Source organism: Typopeltis vanoorti, chromosome 8 (assembly GCF_054136105.1).
Source record: "Typopeltis vanoorti isolate ZY-2024b chromosome 8, IOZ_Tvanoo_1.0, whole genome shotgun sequence".
In the NCBI taxonomy this organism is placed as follows: domain Eukaryota; kingdom Metazoa; phylum Arthropoda; class Arachnida; order Uropygi; family Thelyphonidae; genus Typopeltis; species Typopeltis vanoorti.
In genome coordinates, this window is record NC_143556.1 from 45,898,046 (window position 1) to 45,922,029 (window position 23,984).

General features: G+C 35.9%; 1 protein-coding gene across 9 annotated transcripts in view; it reads right to left on the reverse strand.

Annotated features, from left to right (window-relative positions):
- LOC150103963 (bromodomain-containing protein 2-like) overlaps positions 1-23,984 on the reverse strand; it is a 539,719-nt gene that overhangs the window by 432,208 nt on the left and 83,527 nt on the right. For all 9 annotated transcript variants that reach the window (XR_016548723.1, XM_090397216.1, XM_090397208.1 and 6 more), the window contains 2 exons: positions 9,320-9,359; positions 5,422-5,631 (listed from right to left, as the gene is read on the reverse strand). Coding sequence is in view for 8 of the 9 variants with exons in the window: in XM_090397216.1 (XP_090253342.1) it covers positions 5,422-5,631; positions 9,320-9,359 (250 nt within the window). In the remaining variant the exon portion in view is untranslated. The remainder of the gene's footprint in view (positions 1-5,421; positions 5,632-9,319; positions 9,360-23,984) is intronic.

Genomic DNA, 23,984 nt, shown 5'->3' on the forward strand with positions numbered 1-23,984 from the left:
TTCATGAAAAGAGCTTCTTTCAAATGTGATTTGCTTAGTAGAAACTTTTGCCTTTTATCATGTTGAATGCTACTATATGACCCTTTTGCATGCGAATTCAAAAATTTGAATGTGTACCCACTTTCTATTCGAAATCATCAGTTATGCAGCAAGCTAATTCATCTGAATTTGCAGTTGTAATCTTCAGAAATAGTGTTCGTCCTTAAGTTTCGGACAGTGTGATCCACTGTATATGGATCACATTATGAAAGTGGTGTTAACTCTGATATCAAAATTGGTGATGTTAATCTTTGCTCTTTGCTTTATGCAGATGTTATACTTCTGTATAAATTCAGTGAGCCTCTTTAGCTCAATTGGTATAGACAAAGCCCTTTGGTTGGAAAAACCTTAGTTCGATTCCCGTCAGTAACGTCAAGAACTTTATCTGGCCTCTTTCAACGAAAGGTGAGTTAGCCAGTCTCATATGGAGATAGGGATTTTTTAACCCCCCAGAACAGGCAAACTGGACCCATGAAAACCCACATCTACAGGCATAGGGATAACCACCTTATTCTCGAGTTATGGTTGCGAAGTCCAAGAATACTTGGAAAGGTCTTGAGAACTAAGTGCCTGTGGACCACTGATAGGATAAATCCAGTACAGGTCTGCAAGAATCCCTCACTCAATTGAATAACTGTTGTAATAAATTTAGTATGAAAATCAGCAATAAGACAATGAAAATAGGAAGAAACATTGACAAGATTAACTGTATCCTACATGGTGAACATATAGAACAGTAAAAATATTTCAACTATTTAGGCAGAATTTTTTTTATGAAGATATAAATTAAATATTTAAATAGACAAAAGAATTAGTAAAATAAAGCTGGTGTGGTAAGAAGTCAGCTGAATAAATTTATATGGAATAAGAAAGAAATTAGTCAAAACTCTAAATTAGCTATTACAAAACAGTGTTCAAACCAATTTTAATTAATGAATCTGAAAGCTGCGTTAGAAATAAAACACCTGATCAAAGACTGGAAACTGCTAATATGAGATTTCTGAGAAGATGGCATCAATGTCAGTATCACATTAAAAATGAGGATACGAGGAAATAACTTACCATTGTTAGCATTCAGGAATGTGTTAGTAGAGCTAATCGCAGGTGATACTGGTCACTTAAACAGAATGGGAGAGGAAAGATTAGCAAAACGTATTCTTTGCAAAGAGAGAGAAAGACCGAAATGGATTGATACAGTAAAAAAAAAAAAAAGCTACTTACACTAGTGGCCAAAATTGTGGAAACCTTTTGGAAAAAGTGCATTTCTGAGGTTTGATGGCTCATAACACCACTTTTATGTGGAGTAATACCATAAAATTATATATCAATTATATTTAATCAAGAATGTAATGCAATAACATTTATGAAGGATTTTTTATTAGAACAGCAGTCATAAAGAAGAAAAGTGAAACACATAGAAAAAATGAGATATACAAAAATTCTCACAATGTGAGTTAATACTTAGTTGTGTAACCTTTAGCGTCAATTACGGCTTTACAACGCCTTACAATGGAGTGAAGTTTTTTTTAGTTCTGCAACTGTTAAAATGTGAAACCAAGATTGAATTATTGCTTCTATTAATTGGGTTTTATTGGTGGGTTGCTTCTGACTAACAAGTTTCTTTAGTCGGCTCCACAGATTTTCGATTGGATTAAGATCTGGGCTATTCCCAAGCCATTCCAGCAGTGGAATATGATTATCTTGAAACCACTTTTTGCACGCAGCAGCAACATGATATGGAGCTGAATCCTGTTGAAATTTAAATGCTTCATTATCTTGGGAACGATCACGTGCAGAAGGCTTCAGTTTGGGCTCAAGTATTTCATTTATGTATTTTGGGGCATTTATATTCCCATTAATCACGAAAATTCTGCCCACACCTTTTGATGTCATACAACCCCATATCACTAAGATCATAACACTAAGTGTGTATTTTTTTTTTTTTTTTTTTTTTTTTTTTTTTTTTTTTTTTTACAGTAGGTGTAATGCAATCAGGATGTAAATCTTCTCTAATTCTTTTCCTTACGTATCACTACCAAACAGGGAGATTTTGGTCTCATCACTCCAAATAACACTGTCCTATAGTTCTGTGGTCCAGTTAACATGGGTTTTAGCCCAGTTTAATCTTTTGAACCTTTGTTTGAGAGATAAAAATGGCTTTTTTCGTGGAATTCTAGCATTTAGACCAAATTCCTGCAGTCTGCACCGAACAGTCCTTGCACTCAACTTCACATTGTATTGCGCCATTTCATCCTGTATACACCCAGATAATTTTCTTCTGTCACGTAGCCACAGTCTCTTAATTCTTCTATCATCACTTGCTGTTATGCACCTTTTCCTGCCTTTACCAGTCTGGTTTTGTAGTGACAGTCTCCTTATACCTCTTCAAAAATTTAGAAATGCCACCTTTGGTTAAGTTTCCACCAATAATTTCTTCATATAGCCTTTTTAACTTAATAGTACTATTTTGTATCGCTTTCTGGGTGACCAGTCAACCCTTTGTGCCATTTCTTTAATTTCATTACGTTTTTACAAGCTCACTAAATGAAAGAACATAAAAAAAACCAAACCAACTTGATAGCAATCACATAACACACTGACAAATATCCTCCTCTCAGCTTCAATACATTACATCAATAGCTGAATCCTACTGTGACCTTATTGGCTCATTGCCAAAACAAGATGACACCTGATTGGCTCTCTAAACACTCATGCTCACTGGCTACATTCAAATGAAGGAAAGCTACTTCATATCAGCCTAAGTAAGTTGTGCTTCTTTTTTCTGGTTATTTTGCTATAACTTTTTATAGAATATAGATAATTGAACACTTTTCTTGTTGCATTACATTCTTGATTAAATTATCTTTCCATTGTTATATAATTTTATGGTATTACCAAAAAAAAAGGTGGTGTTATGAGCCATCAAACCTCAAAAAAAAACACATTTTTTTCAAAAGGTTTCCACAATTTTGGCCATTAGTGTAGAAATATAAGATCTGATAATATTGGAATCTTAACAGATTAATGTGGAGGAAAACTGTTGATCGAAAGTTAGTAATAGTGTAACTTTTTCATGTAGTATCATAATTATCCTGTATACCGCCCCCTCCCCTCCCCCGAGGGTACATACCAAATTCCTGATGATATCACAGGGGAAAAAAAAAAAAAAATCAATGAAGAATTGAAAAAATTGGATTCAGCCATGTTAAGAATGGACTTATGAAATTAGAAAAACAGGGCCATATTCATTAACAGTATGATATATCAAGACTGGGTTGATAAAAATGGCAGAGAACTGCATTTTCTCATCGAGAAGGACCAGTAAACTTTGTCGAACAGACGAAGCCAATAGAAAAAGGTACATTAAGAAATAAAGGCCGAGGTAAAAAGAAGTATGTGACTTCTGAAAATTTAGTAGTGGTTGCAAAAATCTAACAAAAATGCTTTGCAGCCAGTTCTAATCGGAGGGAATATTTGAGATCTCAGTTGGAATGCAACTATTACTAATGAATTTCTCAACAATATTCTAAAAGGCAAGTAAGGATGACCTCAATTCAACTTTTTAGCCAGCATAGCTACTGGTCTTGATGACATCCGAATGCACTAGTGGAGCTTAAGAGTCGATTGAGAAAATAAATTTTAGCTGAACAAGACATCCATGCTACAATCAAACTCTTCATTTATATGGCTGTTTTCATCTCATATTTTTCAGGTGTTTCAGAAACCTGCATACATGGTTCAAATTACTTGAAAAATACTACCATTGTAGCTTTCAAAAAATTCCATATAAAGGTGGTATCTTCAGGTGATTTGGACCATGAATGCAGGTTTGGAAACAATTTTGACTGTAGCTAACTGCACAAGCTCAGGACATTATTATTCATCAACTTCATTGGAATGCTCACATCACTTGTATGCCAGATACTTTTTCTATCAAAACCAGAACTGAAGGCCAATAAGCAGAAGGGAAAAGAAGTGCTTTAAGGAGAACTTAACGAAAAACATGAAGAAATGTGAGATCACCAAATGACTGGGAAATTACCTTTGTTTTCAAATGAAGAGACAGGCAGTGTTGACGGGATATCTCAGCATTTTGAAACCATGCAGAGAGAGAAAGAAAATTCCTGAAGGCATCATGCTAATGTATATAGATTCATGTACTGGCATAATCAGCTATCTCAAACTGACCACATCAATTTTGGAAGAAAATCACTTGTTTGCAAATGACTGGTGAATGGCATAAAATTATACACAAAGATGCTTCATTTGAAGTTGCTGGTTATTAAGCACATTATAGCAAGTTGAGAAAGATTCTCACCAGAAATGTGTTCTTTTATTGTTATGGTATTTGATTTCAAGACACCTTGGTGATATCTTAAAAATTTCTCACCAATTTGTAACGGTGCATGCCAGTGGTACATCATAATAAAGCAGATGCTCATCACAGCAAACCCAAGTTAAAAATACTGACTATCCTCCACTCCATTCCCATGAAACCAAGGAAAGGGAAGAGAAGAAATTGTGAAAGATAAGAAATGAGGGAGGGGGGGGAGTTGTATACTGATAATAAAACAGACTGCAAAAACCTATACACAAAGCACACGAAAATGATGAAAAAATAAAAATACAAACAATAATGGAAGACATAAGAACCAGAAGAGCACGAAATTATAAAAATGGAAATGCAGGTTTAACTTATAAATTCTGAAATGTTACATTAGCTTAAATTAAGTCACTTATTTAAAATCTTCATAATAAACTAAATATGTGAAGTATCATTAAAATCAAAAATAATCAGCAGTTAGTCAACTTTCTAATTGGTCAAATGTAATTTGAAAAGACGAAGGGGAGACAAATAATGAACATTAGTCAGCCTGAGGGAGGGGCAAAAGTAAATGACAGCATCTGTGACTGTTGGCTTCCTAATTGGACAGACTTTATGTACAGTTGGCATAAAATGATACTTTTCTCTAAGAACTGTAAATTAAAGAAACATTGCACAATATACTGTATTTCTTTAATTCAAAGTTTAAGCAAAAGTTGTGAAATTTGTTTGGATAACAGCTCATTTTGTGACATTCTCTGTACTCAAGGTAAAAATCTAAATGACATTTAGAATGCATTCTTGACCTAAATTTTTGATTTTAACATACAGTCTACATATTAAGTGAGCAACATTAAACTAAGGTAACATTTTGAAATGTAAACACATTAATTCTGAATGTTTATTTTTATAATTTCACACTTTTCTAGTGTGAAATTATAAAATCCCATAATGGAATTTAATTCAATTCACTGTTGTACTATTTGAACTGCAGTTACAATTTTTGATTGCAATGTCACTTGAAAAACAATACATTTTATGAAAACTAATGAACTCACTGGCAAATTCAGCTGCACAGCATCTACAGGTTGATGAAAAGGCCATGCAAAATTGTGTTTCCATATTGCTTTCAAAACTCGACAAAGATACTGAAGTTGGTTTGTATTGCGATGTGGTTTGCCAGGATAAGGGATGTAAGCTGGCTGTACAATACCATTCACAGGCTGGTACCTTTCTTGATGCACAACTGCCATATCACCAGGAGTGTTCTGTTAAGAAAATTATAAATTTATACTAACATTCTGTAAAAAAAAAAAAATATTTCTACATATCAAGAACATGTCTATGTTAAGCATAAATAAATTAGAAACAAGCATGGAAACAATCTGTGCAAATCATTAAAAAAACAACGAATTTTATTTTTAACTAAACCTGTATTTCTGTATTCTACCAATGACATTGATTTCAGCTGCTTTGACAAGAATAAGAAATAACAGTGACAAATCTTTATCATCAAATTATCACATTCCTCTTTCTTCAATCCTGAGGTAACAGAGAAATTCATTAACAATCAACTTCACTATCTAGATACCTCTAGTAATAAATGATCAGTATGGATACTGTACTGTAACTCCACAACAAATTTCCCTTTATTTATTTGCCCCAATGTTGAACAAATGCCATGAAATGCTATACACCTATAGTATTAACTGATACCATGGGCAGTAATAACCCTATTCTAGAGGCTAAATATGCAACTGTTTCAAGTCTCCAATAAGCAGGGATGGTCTCATAATTTGCAATGAAATTCACTCATTACATAAAGACATCCACAGACATCCATGCTCACAGTGGAATCTGAACCCACAGTCTATTCTAAAGAGTAAAAAACTATCGACCAGGGTGGTTGTTCTGATTAGGTTTGGCAGAAAAGCATAAGTAAGCTCACATCTTAAAAAACCTCATACTACTTTTCTAACTCGGATGTTTTCTAACTAGGATATTATTTTCTTTCTCTCTCTCTCTCTATTACAACATTATGATAGCAGCTGGATCTTTATCCTTAAAATTTGTACCCAACTGTACAGACAAGAATAAGATTCACCACTCATCAACTTTTTTTCCTTTGTATATCAATGAATTTCTTCAACTGATAATTTATTTCTGTTTTTCAGGTCTCTGAATGATTCTGTGATGGGATCTGATAATCTTATTCTCTTTAATATTAGCAAAATGCCACGGTCGAATTTCCCATCAAAAGTTTGACTCAAATTACTCCACCAATGAAGAATTAACTGAATAAATAACCTTTAGCATTAACACTCAAATTTAGAGGAAATCCAGGAAAGATAGAGCAATCTATCTTAGATGACTTGATGGAAATAGACCCAGAGGAAACAATGTTGGGAGGATAACATTCAAATAAAAAACTTAGCTGAAATGAAAATTCTGAGCCAGATTAGAGGAGCCCAAAACAAAAAAGAGTGGAAGGAGACAGCAGTTGCAAAGTTTTCCTTAGAGATTCAATTAACTAGATGATCCTGCTTACTTATTATTACATAAAAATGTTGATCAACATTTGAGTAATACTATAATTAAGTACCCACCTATTTACAGAATTTAATTATCACTACTTATTGAATGAGGTACTTTAATTTCAAAAATTTACTCACCATACACAAAATTTTTGAAAATATAGTTAGCACATGAAAAATTAGTTGATTAATTTCAATTCCTATAAACTTAGCAAGCTGAGGAGTGGTTATGTACACTAGACAAGTAGTGTATGTATTTCAACTGTGTGACATTTAACGCAGAATTGGACTATTATTTCAGTACATATGCTACAACAAAACTAGTGTATTACTCAATGCATCAAAATATAAAGCAGTAGAAGAATATTATATATGCTGCACTTCAAGATAAATCATCAATCTGCTTGAAGCACACTTAGAGAATCCCACTGTTGACCTTGACATTTCTATCGATGTATCAAGCTGACAGTTCTATGATTATTACTATTATTATTAAGAGAGACCTCCAGGAAGCAAAGGACTCATCAAGGGAGGCCACATACTACACACACACACACACACACCAGCTATCATACTTATTCTTGAATTCATTCCCACTGCTTGTATACACACACACACAACACCCAATGGCAATCCATTACAATCATGCACCACCCTATGAGACAAAAAATCTAGCCCTCACCTCCTTAGCAGCATTTATTCTCCACTTCCAAAGATGCCCTCTTGTCCTTTCCCTACCCTCCATAAATTGAAAAATTCCATCAACTGAAATCCTGTATGATCCATTCAGAAGTTTATGACTCAAGATATCACCCCTCTGTCGCCTGTTTATTAATGTCTGCAGCCTACAAATTATCAATCTGTCTTCGTAATCAGTATTCCATAATTCAGATATCATTTCAAACACACTCCTTTGCACTCTGTCCACTGTATCAGAATCACAATGGAAACCAGAAGACCACACATCTACACAATAGTCCAAGTGAGGTCCTATCAAGGTCCTGTAAAGAGGCAAAATGACATCCTTATCTTTACACGTGAAAGTTTATTTCAGCATTGCAATTATCTTTTGAGTTGTATTTGCTATCTTTGCTACATGGCCCCTGAACTTAAACTTCCTATCTACTATCACCCCCAAAATCCCTAGCCTGATCAGTTTCTTCTAGCATCCCACCAGTATAATATAACACTAGATAGCTAATCATGCCAAAGTGCATGACTTTGCATTTACTGACAATGAACTGAAATCCATCCATTTTCCCATGCCCCACAATTCCTGCTTATTCAAATCATTCTGCAAGTATGCATATAAGCAGCATTCCCAATTACCCTACCTATCTTTGCATCATCAGCAAGTAGCTGTATGTTGCCTGTCAAATCCTTCCCAATATCATTAATAACAGTGAACCAAAGACTGATCCTTTTGGCACACCACTAGTTACTTTAAATCTTGTAGATGCACATACCCCTTATACCACTTTTTGATATCTGCAAGTCAGTCATTCTCTTATTCCTGATAATATTTTATAATCCAAAACTTCCATGCTGTATTCTGTCAAAAGCCTTAGCAAAGTCCAAAAGTATCATGGTGTATCCATTCCTCTTGTCTAGTTCAATGGTAACATTATTATAGATTGCGAGCAAGTTGCTAAAACATGACCTTCCCCTTAGTAAACCCATACTGTTCATTGCAAAATAGAGTTTCACTGTCAACACATTTCTGAATGCGAGCCCAAACAAACTTTTCCAAAATTTTCACCACTCCTGAGATACTGATGGGTCCAGAATTGGATACATCAGTCTTTGCACCACCCTTGCGCAATGGGAATACCATATATTCTTTCCATTCCTGCAGAATCTTCTCTGTACTGAGACTCAAATTATATAGCATATTGCTGAATTCTTATTGTTTGTGCAACAGATCTAATAACTTCTCTTCACACACCTGAGTTTCTTCATTCAGTGAGGAGGTAGCAGTGAACTCAATGTTGCATATACTATGTTGATAGCTTTTAGCAAAATGGGCACTCATCAATCGAACAATTTTCTGTATTTGTCACCATACACCATGTGAATTCAGAAGAATTATTCTTTTATATTCATTCTTTTACTTGCAGCACATTGATAGAATTCTTGTAGGTTGTCTTCAGCTTGCACAGCCAGTTTGTTTTCATACTCAGACTTAGCTTTCCATGCAACAATTGCGACTATTCTAACCTGCTGCTTATTATTTTCATAACAGACATCATCCTTATGCACACAGTATTCCTTCCACATTAACCATTTCTCATGAATCTCTTGCTTAATAAGATTACACATTCATTTGACACCTACCCTATTTAAGATTATTCGTGTGATTTTAAAAACTAGCACAAAAATGGTAATTTTATTTTCCTTTTAAATCAGTGAGAATAATACTTACCACATCACTGTGTTCACCATCATTCTGCATGCCACCCATTCTGCATGAGAAACAAAGAGAAAATCAATTTGAAAAAGAAGAAAACGGTTACCAATATTTAAATATACATTATATATACTAATATAATAATCTAAATCGTTATGCATATGTAATCCAAAAGTCAATTTATACCTTATCTTAAAACAATTATTAATTTTTTTTTAATGTAATACAGCCCACAAAACACTACAATCAAATATTTGATGCCATGGGTGGGTTAAGAATCAGATAATTCCACATCTAGAAAGCAAACATGACACCCCCTCTCCAGGCAGTTTCAGTCTTATAATAAACAGGAATGAGGAATGTACCAATGTACAAGACATGAATACTGATAACCCTTAATAGCTTTCATAAACATCTATGCCACAGAAGATTTGAACCCACATACTGTTGTTTGTAGAATAGGTGCTATCCATATGGCCTATCACTGGCATTCCAATCTTGATATTGAATGTTGTTCACATTGCCATATCCTAAACTTTTGAACCATGTTAAATGGCCAATTAAAAATTTCTCACTTTATCATGTATTTAAAAAAATTAAAAAGTTGAGCAAATTTCCTGATATGTACCCCCAAGGGGTGTTCCGTTTACTATGATAGCACCTACATAATTAATTTTACATTATTATTAATCTATCAACAATTTTCTTTCAAATCAATCTATTAGTTGTGAGCTCCAATACTGTCATATCTAACATTTTGTGCTTCTAAGGCAGTTCTGACCATATTTTATATATATATGAAACCATCATCATCATCAAATTCCTGCCATGTACCCTCAAGGGGTGTACAGGATATGACAGTACTACATGAAAAAATTACATCATTACTAACTTCCTAACTACAATTTTCCTCCAAATTAGTCTGTTACTTGTCAAGACTCCAACATTATCAGATCTTATATTTCTATCGTCTAAGGCACTTTGTACCGTATCAATCCACCTATATCTTGGTCTTCCTCTGGGTCGTTTTCCTGCCAACCTGGCAGAGAACACTTGTTTTGCTAATCTTTCCTCTCCCATTCTATTTAAGTGACCATACCATCTGAGATTAGCTCTGCTAACGCATTCCTGGATGCTGACAATGTCAAGTTCTTTCCTAATATCCTCATTTTTAACATGATATTGCCATTGATGCCATCTGTTCACGCCTCTAATCTTTCTCAGGACTCTCATATCTGCGGTCTCTAGTCTTTGGTCAAGTGTTTTACTTCTGACCCAGCTCTCAGATCCATAAGTTAAAATTGGTTTGAACACAGTCTTGTTTAGTGTTCCGACTAATTTCTTTCTTATTCCATATGAATTTATTCAATTGACTTCCCACGATACCAGCTTTGCTGATTCTGTTGTCTATTTCTATATTTAGTTTACCATCTTCAGTAAAAATTGTGCCTAAGTAGCTGAAATGTTTTACTTGTTCCACAGGTTCTCCATTCACAACACAGTTGACATTTTCAATGATTCTGCCTATTTTCATTGTCTTTGTCTTTTTATTGCTGACCTTCATACCATATCTATTACAACAGCTATTCAATTTAGTCAGAGAATCTTGCAGACTTGTAGCGGATTTATTTAGAAGTATAACATCATCCGCATAAAGCAAAGAGCTGACATTAACATCTCCAATTTTGATATCGGGTTTAATACCACATTCCTTCATAATGTGATCCATATAGTTAATGAATAACAGAGGGGATAATGTACATCCTTGTCTCACACCAGATTTAACATTAAACCATCTTCCTGTACTTCCTTAAATTCTAACTGCTGACTCACAACTCAAATAAAGACTAAGTATTGCTTGATATAATGCCCCATTCACACCATATAACTGCAGCGTATTGAATAGCTTCTCTCTTGGCACCTTGTCATATGCCTTTCCCAAATCGACAAAACTTAAATACAGATCTTTGTTATATTCCCATGCTTTCTCGACTATTTGTCGTAAAGTGAAGATCTGATCCTGATAGCCTCTATTTGGCCTGAATCCAGCTTGTTCTTCACCAAGCTTTTCTTCCACAATTCTTCTCAACCGTTTCTCAAGTATACTTGCATAGATCTTGCCAGGAACACTCAGTAGGGAAATACCTCTGTAATTCTCACATTCAGTTTTATTTCCCTTTTTATATATGGGTACTATGAGAGCTCTACTCCAATCATCGGGAATTCGTCCCTCTGTCCAGGCTTTCTGAACCATGCAGTGCAGCCACTGTAAGATTCTTATACCACCATACTTCAGCATTTCTGGTCGAATATCATCTACTCCTGCTGCCTTTCCACATTTCAAGCCTTTGATGGCTTTTTCTACTTCAAGTATGGATATGTATTCCTGACTGCATGCCTGGTCAGTGTTTTTTTATCACTGTGCTGTCATCACTACTTGTTTCATTTAGCAGTTTTTCAAAGTAATTACTCCATACTTCAAGGATATCTTTCTCCTGTTTTCATTTCACCTTTATCATCTTTAATTCCTTTTACAGCACTCTTTCCTCCATTCCTAAGCTTCTTCAACAACCTCCAGAATATTTTGCCACCTTCTTGATATTTATTTTCTATATTCTTGCCAAAGTCCTCCCATGACTTTTGTTTAGCTAGTTTTACACACTGTTTAGCTTTCTTACATTTGTCTCTGTATTCTGTAAGAGTAAAAGCTGACTTATTTGCCAGGAACTTTTGATATGCTTTCTTCTTTTCCTTCACTGCCTGTTTAACTTCCTGTGTCCACCAGGGAGTTCTGATTTTTTTTATCTTTGCACACAACTTCACCACATGCCTCTCTGGCAGAATCAATCAATGTTTTCTTCAGAGTTTGCCACTGAATCTCCAAGGTTTGATTCCTGTTCTCAAACACTTTCATTTTCTTTTCAATAATATTTCTGTATTTTAGTCTACAGTTTACATCTGAGAGCTGCTAAACTTTTATTCACTTTAAAACTTTCTTACATGTTATTCTTTTCAATATGAAATTCAATTTTATCCTGCTCAAGACTAAATAGTGATCACTTCCAATTTCAAATCCTCTGTACACTCTGGTGTCCTGCACCAGGGAGAAAACATCACTATCAACAATAACATAGTCAATGAGACTTTTCTTATTCCTAGCCTCTTCTCTCCATGTGAATTTGTGCACAATTTTATGTTGGAACATGGTGTTAGTAATAACCAGTCCATGTCCTGAGCAGAAATCCAACAGATATTTGCCATTATTATTAGCTTTGCTCTTTTCTCCAAATTTTCCCAAAATATTTTTGTATGTCTCACAATCATTTCCTACTCTGCTATTTAGATCCCCAACAAGGACCAACTTTTCCTTTTTCATTGTGTCAGTTGCTTTTTCTAAAGCATCAAAAAAATTCCTCCACTTCTACCTTAGTACAACCTTCTGTGGGACCATAGGCACAAATAAGTCTCATTGTCCAGTTCCCCATTCTCATATTTGCCCACATTACTCTACTTGAGACTGACTGCCATTCAAGAAGATTAGCCTCGTATTTTGTGTTGAATACTATGGCTACTCCTTCTTTTCCTTGATTGTTATTGCCTGAATATAACATTTTGTATTTATTGCTCAGAAAGATCTCACCAGTTTTGGTCTTTTTTGTTTCAGTCACCCCTATTATGTCGATCTGGTACTTATCTAATTCCTCAGCTAGCTCCATTTCTTTGCTGGTTATGTGGAGAGGGTAAAACATGTAAGGGAGTAAAGAATAGTGACAAAAGTCTGGATAATGTTAGTGTCAGCAATACTGTTGAAAGTACAGTGGTGAAAGGTCAGGAGCATGAGATCTAAAGATTGCAGAAATTGAAAAAAGCTTCATGTAAAACTAACTTACGTCATTTTTACATAAATGAAATATTTACAACATTACCAACTTCCTATCCACACTTTTCCTCCAAATCAGTTCTGTTTCGTGTCAAGACTCCAACATTATTAGATCTCATATTTCTATTGTCTAAAGCACTTTGTACCGTATCATTTCACCTATATCTTGGTCTTCCTCTGGGTCGTTTTCCTGCCAAATTGGCAGAGAACACTTGTTTTGCTAATCGTTTCTCACCCATTCTGTTTAAGTGACCAAACCACCTGAGATTAGCTCTGCTAATGCATTGCTGGATGCTGACGATATCAAGTTCTTTCCTATTATACTTGTTTTTAATATGATATTGCCATTGATGCCATCTGTTCATGCATCTAATCTTTCTCAGGACTCTTATATCTGTGGTCTCTAGTCTTTGGTCAAGTGTTTTACTTCTGACCCAGCTCAGAGATTCATAAGTTAAAACTGGTTTGAACACCGTCTCGTACATAGCTAATTTAGTGTTGCAACTAATTTCTCTCTTATTCCATATGAATTTATTCAATTGACTTCCTACCATACCAGCTTTGTTGATTCTGTTGTCTATTACCATATTTAATTCGCCATCTTCACTAAAAATTGTGCCTAAGTAGCTGAAATGTTTTACTTGTTCCACAGGTTCCCCGTTCACAATGCAGTTGACATTTTCAACCATTCTGCCTATTTTCATTGTCTTTGTCTTTTTATTGCTGACCTTCATACAATATCTATTACAGCAGTTATTCAATTTAGTCAGGGAATCTTACAGACTTGCAGTGGATTTCTTTAGAAGTATAACATCATCTGCATAAAGCAAAGAGCTGACATTAGCATCTCCAATTTTGATATCATGTTTAATACCACTTTCCTTCATAATGTGATCCATATAGATAAAGAATAACAGAGAGAATAATGTACATCCTTGTCTGACACCAGATTTAACATCTTCCTGCACTTCCTTCAATTCTAACTGCTCACTTACAACTCAAATAAAGACTAAGTATTGCTTGATATAATGCCCCATTGGCACCATAGAACTAGTGTTCTGAATAGCTTTTCTCTTGGCACCTTGTTATATGCCTTTTCGAGATCAACAAAACTTAAATACAGATCTTTGTTATATTCCCATGATCTTTCAACTATTTGTCATAAAGTGAAGATCTGATCCTGATAGCCTCTATTTGGCCTGAATCCAGCTTGTTCTTCTCTAAGATTTTCTTCCACAATTCTTATCAACCATTTCTCAAGTATACTGGCATATATCTTACCAAGAATACTCAGTCAGTAGGGAAATACCTCTGTAATTCTCACATTCAGTTTTATTTCCCTTTTTATATATGAGTACTATGAGAGCTCTACTCCAATCATCGGGAAATCGGCTCTCTGTCCAGGACTTCTGAACTATGCAGTACAGTCACTGTAAGACTTTTATACCACCATACTTCAGCATTTCTGGTCGAATATCATCTACTCCTGCTGCCTTTCCACATTTCAAGCCTTTGATAGCTTTTTCTACTTCTACTTCCTGACTGTATGCCTGTTGAGTGTTTTTTTACCACTGTGCTGTCATCATTGCTTATTTCATTTAGCAATTTTTTGAAGTAATTACTCCATACTTCAAAGATATCTTTTTCTCCCATTTTCATATCACCTTTATCATCTCTAAGTCCTTTTACAGCACTTTCCTCCATTTCTAAGCTTCTTCAACAACCTCCAGAATACTTTGCCACCTTCTTGATATTTATTTTCTATGTTCTTGGCAAAATCCTCCTATGACTTTTGTTTAGCCAGTTTTACACAGTGTTTAGCATTCTTTCATTTGTCTCTGTATTCTCTAAGAGAACAAGCTGACTTCTTTGATAGGAACTTTTGATATGCTTTCTTCTTTTCCTTCACTGCCTCTTTAACTTCCTGTGTCTACCATGTAGGTCTGATTTTTCTATCCTTGCAGACAACCTCACCACATGACTCTCTGGCTAAATCAATCAGGGTTTTCTTCAATGCTTGCCACTGGATCTCCAAGGTTTGGTTCCTGTTTTCAAACTCTTTCATTTTTCCTTCAATAATCTTTGTGTATTTTAGTCTACAGTTCACATCTGAGATCTGCTCAACTTTTATTTGCTTTAAAACTTGTTTACATGTTCTTCTTTTCAATATGAAATTTTATCCTGCTCAAGACTAAATAGTGATCACTTCCAATTTCAAATCCTCTGTACATTCTGGTGTCCCGCACCAGTGAGAAAACATCACTATTGTTGGTTTTAGTCGTTCATCCAACCTTACATTTGCTAGTTGGTTGACCCCACATTCAAACAAAGAAAATTTTTATTATACTGCACCACTCTATGTTTGAAATCACACAATTATTGTGAAGGAGTCAATCGTCAAATAGCACAACAGCAACGTGAACTTACTACAGCCAGAAAATTTCTTACTTATACATAGGGTTTCCCGCAAGATTCGTATTTTAATGAGTGGTGCAATGAAACTGAAATTAGGCAAGCACAAGAATCAACTTAAACAAGATATTTAATTCTCTCACAAAATGATTTTTACATAAGAAACAAGAACTCTATTAAGATCAATACAATCAGATAATTTATGCATTCTATAAAGTATTTAGATTCTACTCAGCTGAGTGCATCATTTACTGCTAGAACATATAAGGCTTTCACAATTCTTATCCATTTAGGATTTCAACTTAGTTTCACCTTAAACAACAACAATATTTAGCAAAACACTTAAAAAGTAATCCTTTTTTGTTTCATAGAATAATCACGAACTTCAATTTTATCAAACACCTAGCTGGCATCATCGATATCTATCAAAGAATTAAAATAGTTCTTAAAAGGCTCAGACTTGCATTTACATATACACTGTGAGATAACACATTCAAACACGAACTAATTCTTCAATGAAGTTTCTCGCATTAGTGTCACAAGGAAAATGTTTTATATCACTCATTCAAGCTTGACTAGCTGGTTCCAGCAAACGAAATTTGACCAAGTTCTCTGGACACAAGCAACACTATCACACGTTAGTTGTAGAATAGATATTCATACCAGTATGTTCATCATAGCTAGCACATTATGGAACTCTTACAACACTTCTAGGCACTCGATAATCTTCCACTATAGGAAACACAAAACTTATAGTATCGCTGAGGTCAATAATTTATTTGTTAAGACTGAAAAATGTATTTTCTTGCTTGTAATAACTTATCTTACGATAAAACTCGATCATATTATTATCCTTTCACTCGGGTAAATTCCTTTACAAGGTGACAGGAAACTATAAATAAATATGAGTTCGAAGTAAGATTAATTAAAATCGGAACAAGTTTCCAAATTCTTGTTACGTCGTACGATCCCAGGTTAGATCGCATCTCACAACCTTCCCACAATCTCTCCAATTTCCTTCTGGTTCCTTCTTCCTCTATCTCATAAAATCCTCTCTCTTTCCCGCCCAAACTTATTTTTCTCCGCTCTTTCAGTTTACCACGAAATTCCCACGCGATCATTGTACAGTTCCCAACGCTAAGGCACACACTATCTCAAAATAACAATTTCTGACAGCAGCCAATCAAATCACATTAGCAGAGTCCCTTAGAAATATTTTCGCTTTCAGTAACAACTAATAAAATGCATATATTAGAGTTCCCTTAGGATACATTTACAAGATAATATAAAGCATTTATATAAGAGAAATAATTCCTATATAAATACTAAATACTAAAAAAAACTACTATTATTATTATTACAATGAACAAATAACAGTAAGTATTTAAATTACAATTTACTTAGGAGCAAACTTAGCTCAGGAAATGCAATTCATGTTAAATCATGAATGAAGTACAGACATATCCCAACTTATGCGAATCCAGAGTCATGCAGTTTCTTATATGTACGTATTCCTGTTTCGCTTCACCACTAGTCGTATGTTTCTGGCGCCAGCCGCATTCGCCAGTGTCGCACATGCTGTGAACAAGCACCGATGTGTTTCGTGCGTTCTCCATTCATACACGATTTTTATAGTCTACAAACCTTGCGATTATTTAATGTTATGTTCTTGATAAAAATTTTATCACATAAAAAATAATGTCTTCCAAAAGAAGCAAGTCCGATTCTTCTACAGCTAGCAAGAAAAGAAAAACATCGACTTTGGAAACAAAACTCAACATTATTAAGGATTTTGAAGGCGGAATGAAAATATGTGAGCTAGCAAAGAAGTTCGGTCTACACAAATCCACAGTAAGAACAATCATAACGAAAGGTTTACAGATTTGAGGACATAGATTCTAACGAGGAACGAATTGTAGCCACAACGCAAGGAATAAAAAAATCATTGGCTTGCTATGAAGAAATTTTGCATGACAAGAAAAAGACATTATGCCGTCAGACGAATCTATTAGATTTTATGAAACGATCGACATAGAAATAACTTTTTTTTTATGTACAAAAAACTACAATTACGATTATATTTCTAAAAAAAAATAGGTGTTTTTGTAAACCTTTGTCCCCAAAGGTTTACAAAACTAATATGTTGTATGTTTGTATATATAAATTACATGCAAAATTATACCCCGACTTACGCGGTAGGTGGGACCTACCGCGTAACTTCGGGTGCACGACTGTATTAATAATCATAAAATTCTTCATTCACAATTTAACACTATCAATAATAACATAGTCAATGAGACTTTTCTTATTCCTTGCCGCTTCTCTCCCTGTGAATGTGCACATTTTTACGTTGGAACATGGTGTTAGTAATAACCATGTCCGTGTCCTGAGCAGAAATCCAACAGGTATTTGCCATTATTATTAGCTTTGCTCTTTTCTCCAAATTTTCCCAAAATATTTTTGTATGTCTGACAATCATTTCCTACTCTGATATTTAGATCCCCAACAAGGACCAACGTTTTTCATTGTGTCAGCTGCTTTCTCTAAAGATTCAAAAAATTCCTCCACTTCTACCTTAGTAGAACCTTCTGTGAGACCATAGGCACAAAAAAGTCTCACTGTCCAGTTCTCCATTCTCATATTTGCCCACATCACTCTATTTGAGACTGCCTGCCATTCAAGAAGATTAGCCTCGTATTTAGTGTTGAATACTATGGCTACTACTTCTTTTTCTTGATTGTCATTGCCTAAATATAACATTTTGTATTTATTGCTCAGAAAGATCTCACCAGTTTTTGTCTTTTTTTGTTTCAGTCACCTCTATTATGTCGATCTGGTACTTCCTCAGCTAATTCCTGATAGTACCGATCTTTAACTCTGGTGATGTTGAGTTGCAGTGTGCTTTCAAATTTGTTCCAGTAGCTGACTTTTCGCTGTTCGCCTTGGTTCCCTGGCGAAAACAACAGGAGCCTTGTTTAACACGTTCATTGCCAAGTTGAAAATTGGAATTTCGTGTGGGGGCCTACTATCAAGTAAAATTTTTTTTACTTGATAGCGACGTCCACACGATAACACATGATCAGTCGTTTGGTGAGAACTCGCATCGCGCTATATCGCGTGATTGGCAATGAACGTGTTAACCACGCGATGCCCCAGCCGGCATGAAATTCTGTCATGTTATACCATCATTCTAAGGACCTTAAATGAATTGAAGGTAAGGACCTTCAATTCATCCACCTCTGTTCCCACATAGGTTAAAGCAATAACCTCATTAGGAAGATATATGCTTGCATAGTGGGCACTCAGTAACAACTATTTTATCTGCTTCAGTCTCCTTGTGACTATCACTCATTGAGGTTAATCTTCCATAGTCATTCTCCCTCTTACTTGCCACATAACAAAAGAACTCTGGGATTTCCTTTTGCCTGTTCAGCTAGATTCTTCTCCTAATCTGATTCTGCCTTATTTGCCTGAGCCTTGTATTGTTCCTGAGTTTGCTGGTCAGTTTTCTCTTTATATACCTTCCACAGCATTTTCTTCTTCTGGAGCTCATGCTTAATGATATTACTCATCTATCTAACTCCTACCCAATTAACTGTCCATACCTGAGGTACACAATTTAATAGTGCTTCCTCCAGATGACCTTTAACTATATCCCCTGCACTGCTGGTTGAGTTTCATGAAACATCCTTACCCTACAGTGTTTTATGGCATGGTACAGATTTAAGCTTCTTCCTAAGCATGCCATAATCACCCGCTTTGTAGTTCCACAAATATTCCTTCTTGGTAGAATATTCCTCATGTTTTACCATTTCCCAAATCAAAACAGCATGGTCATTTTCACCAAGTGCAGGCAATGTTGTCAACTTGGTTATGGATAACCAGGTCCAATACTCCCCACCCCTAGTCCCCCTCCATCACATGCTGCCTTAAGTAATTACCTAAGCAGGTGTATAAATTCTATTTCCTTTCTGCCATGTGATCTTTCTTCCTTCCAGTCTATATCTCCATAGTTGAAATCCCTCATAATAATCACTCGACCTATACTCTTACTAATTTGGCAATGCATGTCTTCCAGTTCATCTGTGGAATTCCCTGACCTATAGCAACAAGCAACTGTATATTTCGTCTTACTGGTCTTAATGTCTCACCAGATTGCTTCAAATGAACAGCCACCCTCCCATCTGGCTCCTATTCTTTTTGGTTGTAATTCATCTGCTATCATTAACCGTATTCCTCCTTCCATGCTGTCTTCCCTGAAAATACTAAACCCTTCACATTCAATCCCTGTAACTGCATCATCTGCTGTTATCCAAGTCTCACTAATGCCTATAACTTTTGGTGGGTTGCACTAATCAATGCTGAAAATTCGTCCCTCTTGTTCCTGAAAAATCAGCTAGCATCTTTTTATTCCCGTCTATCTTCGAATGGTTGAGTGCTGAGGAGTGCAAACAGTACTTCCACTGAGTTGAGGAGTCAGCAATGAATGCAAATGAATCAGTGTGTGCAAAAGGAACAGTGTGGAGTTTGTAGACCTATGGTCAGAATTTGAAAGATATAATGCTGATGAACTCCACTTAAGATTCAGCAGAATTAGATGTCTAAAGAAAGCTTTGTTCACTGGGATTGTGAAAATGCAAGTCAGAAAAGTTAATGTAATAAGTTTATCAATGCAATAATCTTAAAACAAACACACCTGCCTCTGCACTAATGTAACAATAAATGTGTGCGTGCGTGTGATGCTCGAAGATTAAGGAAGAAGAGGCAAGGGGTGTGTTTGGTGGCAGTTGGTGCATCCTTACCAGATAAAGGGATAGAATGGGAGGAATATGGTATTTTCAGGGAGGAAAGGGTATATAAGACCATAGTGAACTGCAGCCAAGGAGTTGGTGATCAGGACAGCCATGTGGAAGCAGTTCATTTGGTATGAGAAAAAGAGGCCAATAAGACAAAATGTACAGCAATGTTTTCCTGACATTTTGTCCAACAACCAGGTTACCTGTTTGTAAAAAATATTGATGTACATGTAATTGTATATGTTGCCTGTCTGTAACCAGGTTACAGATAGGCAAATTCAGATAAAGTCACAACAGGCCAAATGAAATCCATAAGAGTTCTTTCACTATATGAAAAGTTTTTGAAAGAATGAATATAGAAAAGGATAAATTTCAGAATGTTGATGATAGGGAGGTGACAGAAGCAGACAAAAATAGTTGGGTTACTGAGTGACCACTCTACCAGGGTTTATCATCGAAGTGGATAATAAACCCTTCCAGACAAGACATCCTATTCCTTACAGAAACCCAGATTGTAACTACATCTACTGTACACATCCAGTGACCAAACTACACATTTCTTTTCACCATAAAGGCAGCACTGATGCCTATGTGAAATCCGACATAGCCTGCAGAGATCAATTAATTTAGAATCCTCTGCTTTTGACATTCTAACGCTCAAGGTTTCCTCCCCCTTTTTAGTAGCATTCATTTGTTGCATTTACTGGTCTCCACACCTTGATAACCGTTCTGACCTCTTCACATTCCCTTCCATGAAACTCAACCATATACATACAATCAAGCTGTCCAAATAGTGAGCTTATTTTCATCCACAGTTCCAATACCACTGACCATGCTGGAGGAGAAGCAGAAGTCTTTGCCATAAGTAATGACCTAGCACAAATCATACATCTACTTCCTTGAATTCCTGATAACCCACTTCACTCTCTCCAAATCCACACGGTTAGCCTAGTGGTTTTTGTGCTTTGCAACCATATGCCTGGGGAAGGAGTGTCCTAGGTTCAATTTCCTTCGACGACATGAGGTGCTCTTCCTCAGTCATAGCCAAGTTAGCCAGTCTTTGGTGTGGACAGCAGGGTTTTTTGCCAGTTTATTTGTGGTTTTTCATCCCATAAGCAGGCAAACTGGCCCCGTGAACACACACACACGGATTACAGTCAGGAATACTGACCCAGCCATAGGCCTGATTCGTCAGCTTTGCCAGTCCCGAGCCCAGATAAAAATTTGGGAGAATTGAGATGGTGCCATACCTCCCCGTAAAAGGGACTCACAGCAGTTGTATCATCATACGAAACTAACTCTCTCCAAACACTCCGAATCTCTTTTTGACCAGTTCTTCTAGATAAGTCACCTCTCTTCTCGCCTACTCTGACCACAATCTCACATGTCTCTACTCTCACAAAACACCCCTCCTCCAACCACTCCCAACTTCACATCCTTGTGTACTACAAAGGAGCTAACTGGGATGACAACCTGAATTTTTAGTTTTTTTTTTTTTTGGTTTGACTATTGTTTCCACTTATCTAACCCTAAAACATGCTGCAAATGAGTTACAGAAATTACTCTCACTAGCATGAAGACCTTCATTCCCAATTCAAGGCATAATCCTTATCTGCTTTCCAAGTCCTGGTTCAACAAAAAGTGTACCAAAGCAATCGAAGAAAAAAAATTTAGTGTACTGCAAATGGCTTGCTCCAAGAAATCCAGCTTCATACTCCATCTACACCAAAGCACAGCATATGCAAATCAATCATCAGCAGATCCAAATCTGATTTCATAATAATCCAACAGCTAAAAAACTTGCCTCCTGTCCAAATGCCCTGATGACCAGAAGCCATGCCTTCTGATCATTTGGCAAGGCCATTGAACATAACTTCTGCTCTATTGCACTTCCACCTCTCTCTCTCTCTTATCCTGATGGCACTACTGTTACTTCACCCAAAGATAAAGCTGGCCTCCTAGCATGACTCTTTTCCTCAAACTCCAGCACTGATAAATCAAGAGAAATCACCTCCTACCATACCAGAATTCAAGCACCATATGCATCCTTTAGTTTTTCAACAAAAAGAAATCAGGAAACTACAAAAAAATTGGATACCACAAAGACTTCTGGTCCTGATGACATTTCTCCAATTGTTCTCACACACCACTGCTCTTGCAAAACTCAGCTCACCCACCCTTACCCTCAAGTAACACACAAATGACCAGATAAGATCAGATCTCTCTACTTGGATTAACGTTTACCTCCAATCTTTCTTGTCATAAATACATCACATCAATAGCCTCCTCAGCATCCAAGAAATTAGGCTTCTTTCATTCAAAATAAAATTTTACACCCAACCAACTCCTAATTATATACTAATCCCAAACCTGTGCTTAGAATACTGTTTGGGCCAGTATTCTAAGTATTACATGTTTGGGACAGTGCACCTAAAACTTCCCTTAAAATTCTTGATGCTGTCCAGAGGTGAGCAATTAGGTTCATTGGTGATCCTTCTCTTACAGATTCACTTCAATCTCAATCTCACAGATGCAGTGTGTGAGAATTGTGTCTATTCTACAGGTACTTCCATGGTCACTGCTCTAGTCAAACAGCAACTATCATTCCTTCACTTTCAGTTGCACCTGCCTCAGTAGCAGCTGTCCAGCATCCTTTACTGTGCAACTAAAAGATGCTGGACAGCAACAGTTACCTAGAAAACATGGTGATGCACGTGATCAAGTATTTTGCATATATGCTGTGTAAGTGATGTTTACGTACATCTGCATGAAGGTTTCTAATTCAGTGGCCAGTATGTGTATATAAAGGAGCAAATCCAGGAGAAAGCAAGTGCAAGGCTCTGTGCTTGGACCACTACCATTTAATTAATGCATGAATGAAATAGATAATGATTTGAAGGAAATATTTTTTGCTGATGATGCAAAATTGTGTAGCATAATAGTCAGGGAAGTGTAGAGAGCTTGCCCGGTGAATTAAACAGGCTGGCAAAAGAACTGATACCAGTTTAACGTGGAAAAACGTAGAGTTATGTATTTTAGCAGAAAAAGATATACACACCACATCGAAAGAACTGTACTCTATGACACTGATGAAGCAAGGGATGTGGGAGGTTTTGTATATAGAGAATTGAAGTTCAGAGGCCAAATAAGCCAAAAGCAATGAAGATGAACAACTTAAAACTTTAATAAAGATAATTCATAAAGATAGCCCCTGAAGTACTTGGGTGCAAAGGAAACAAAAATACTAAAAAGAAAAACATTAAAAATTCTAAACACAGACACAAATATGCAGATGATCTCGTCCTTCTTGCAAGAACCCCAAATGAACTAATAAAGTTGATCAACAAGCTAAACGAAACCTGTAAAACATATGACATGACAATAAATATACAAAAGACAAAAGTGATGAAAATAGGAAGGAATGGAACTACCATCTCAGCCACCCTAAACGGAGAACAAATAGAACAAGTAGACAACTTCATATACCTTGCATCAAAACTAACAGAAACAATAGATGAACTCAAAACAATCAAACACAGAATAGCGATAGGATGGACCACCATGGGAAAATTACAGAAAATCTGGAAAACAA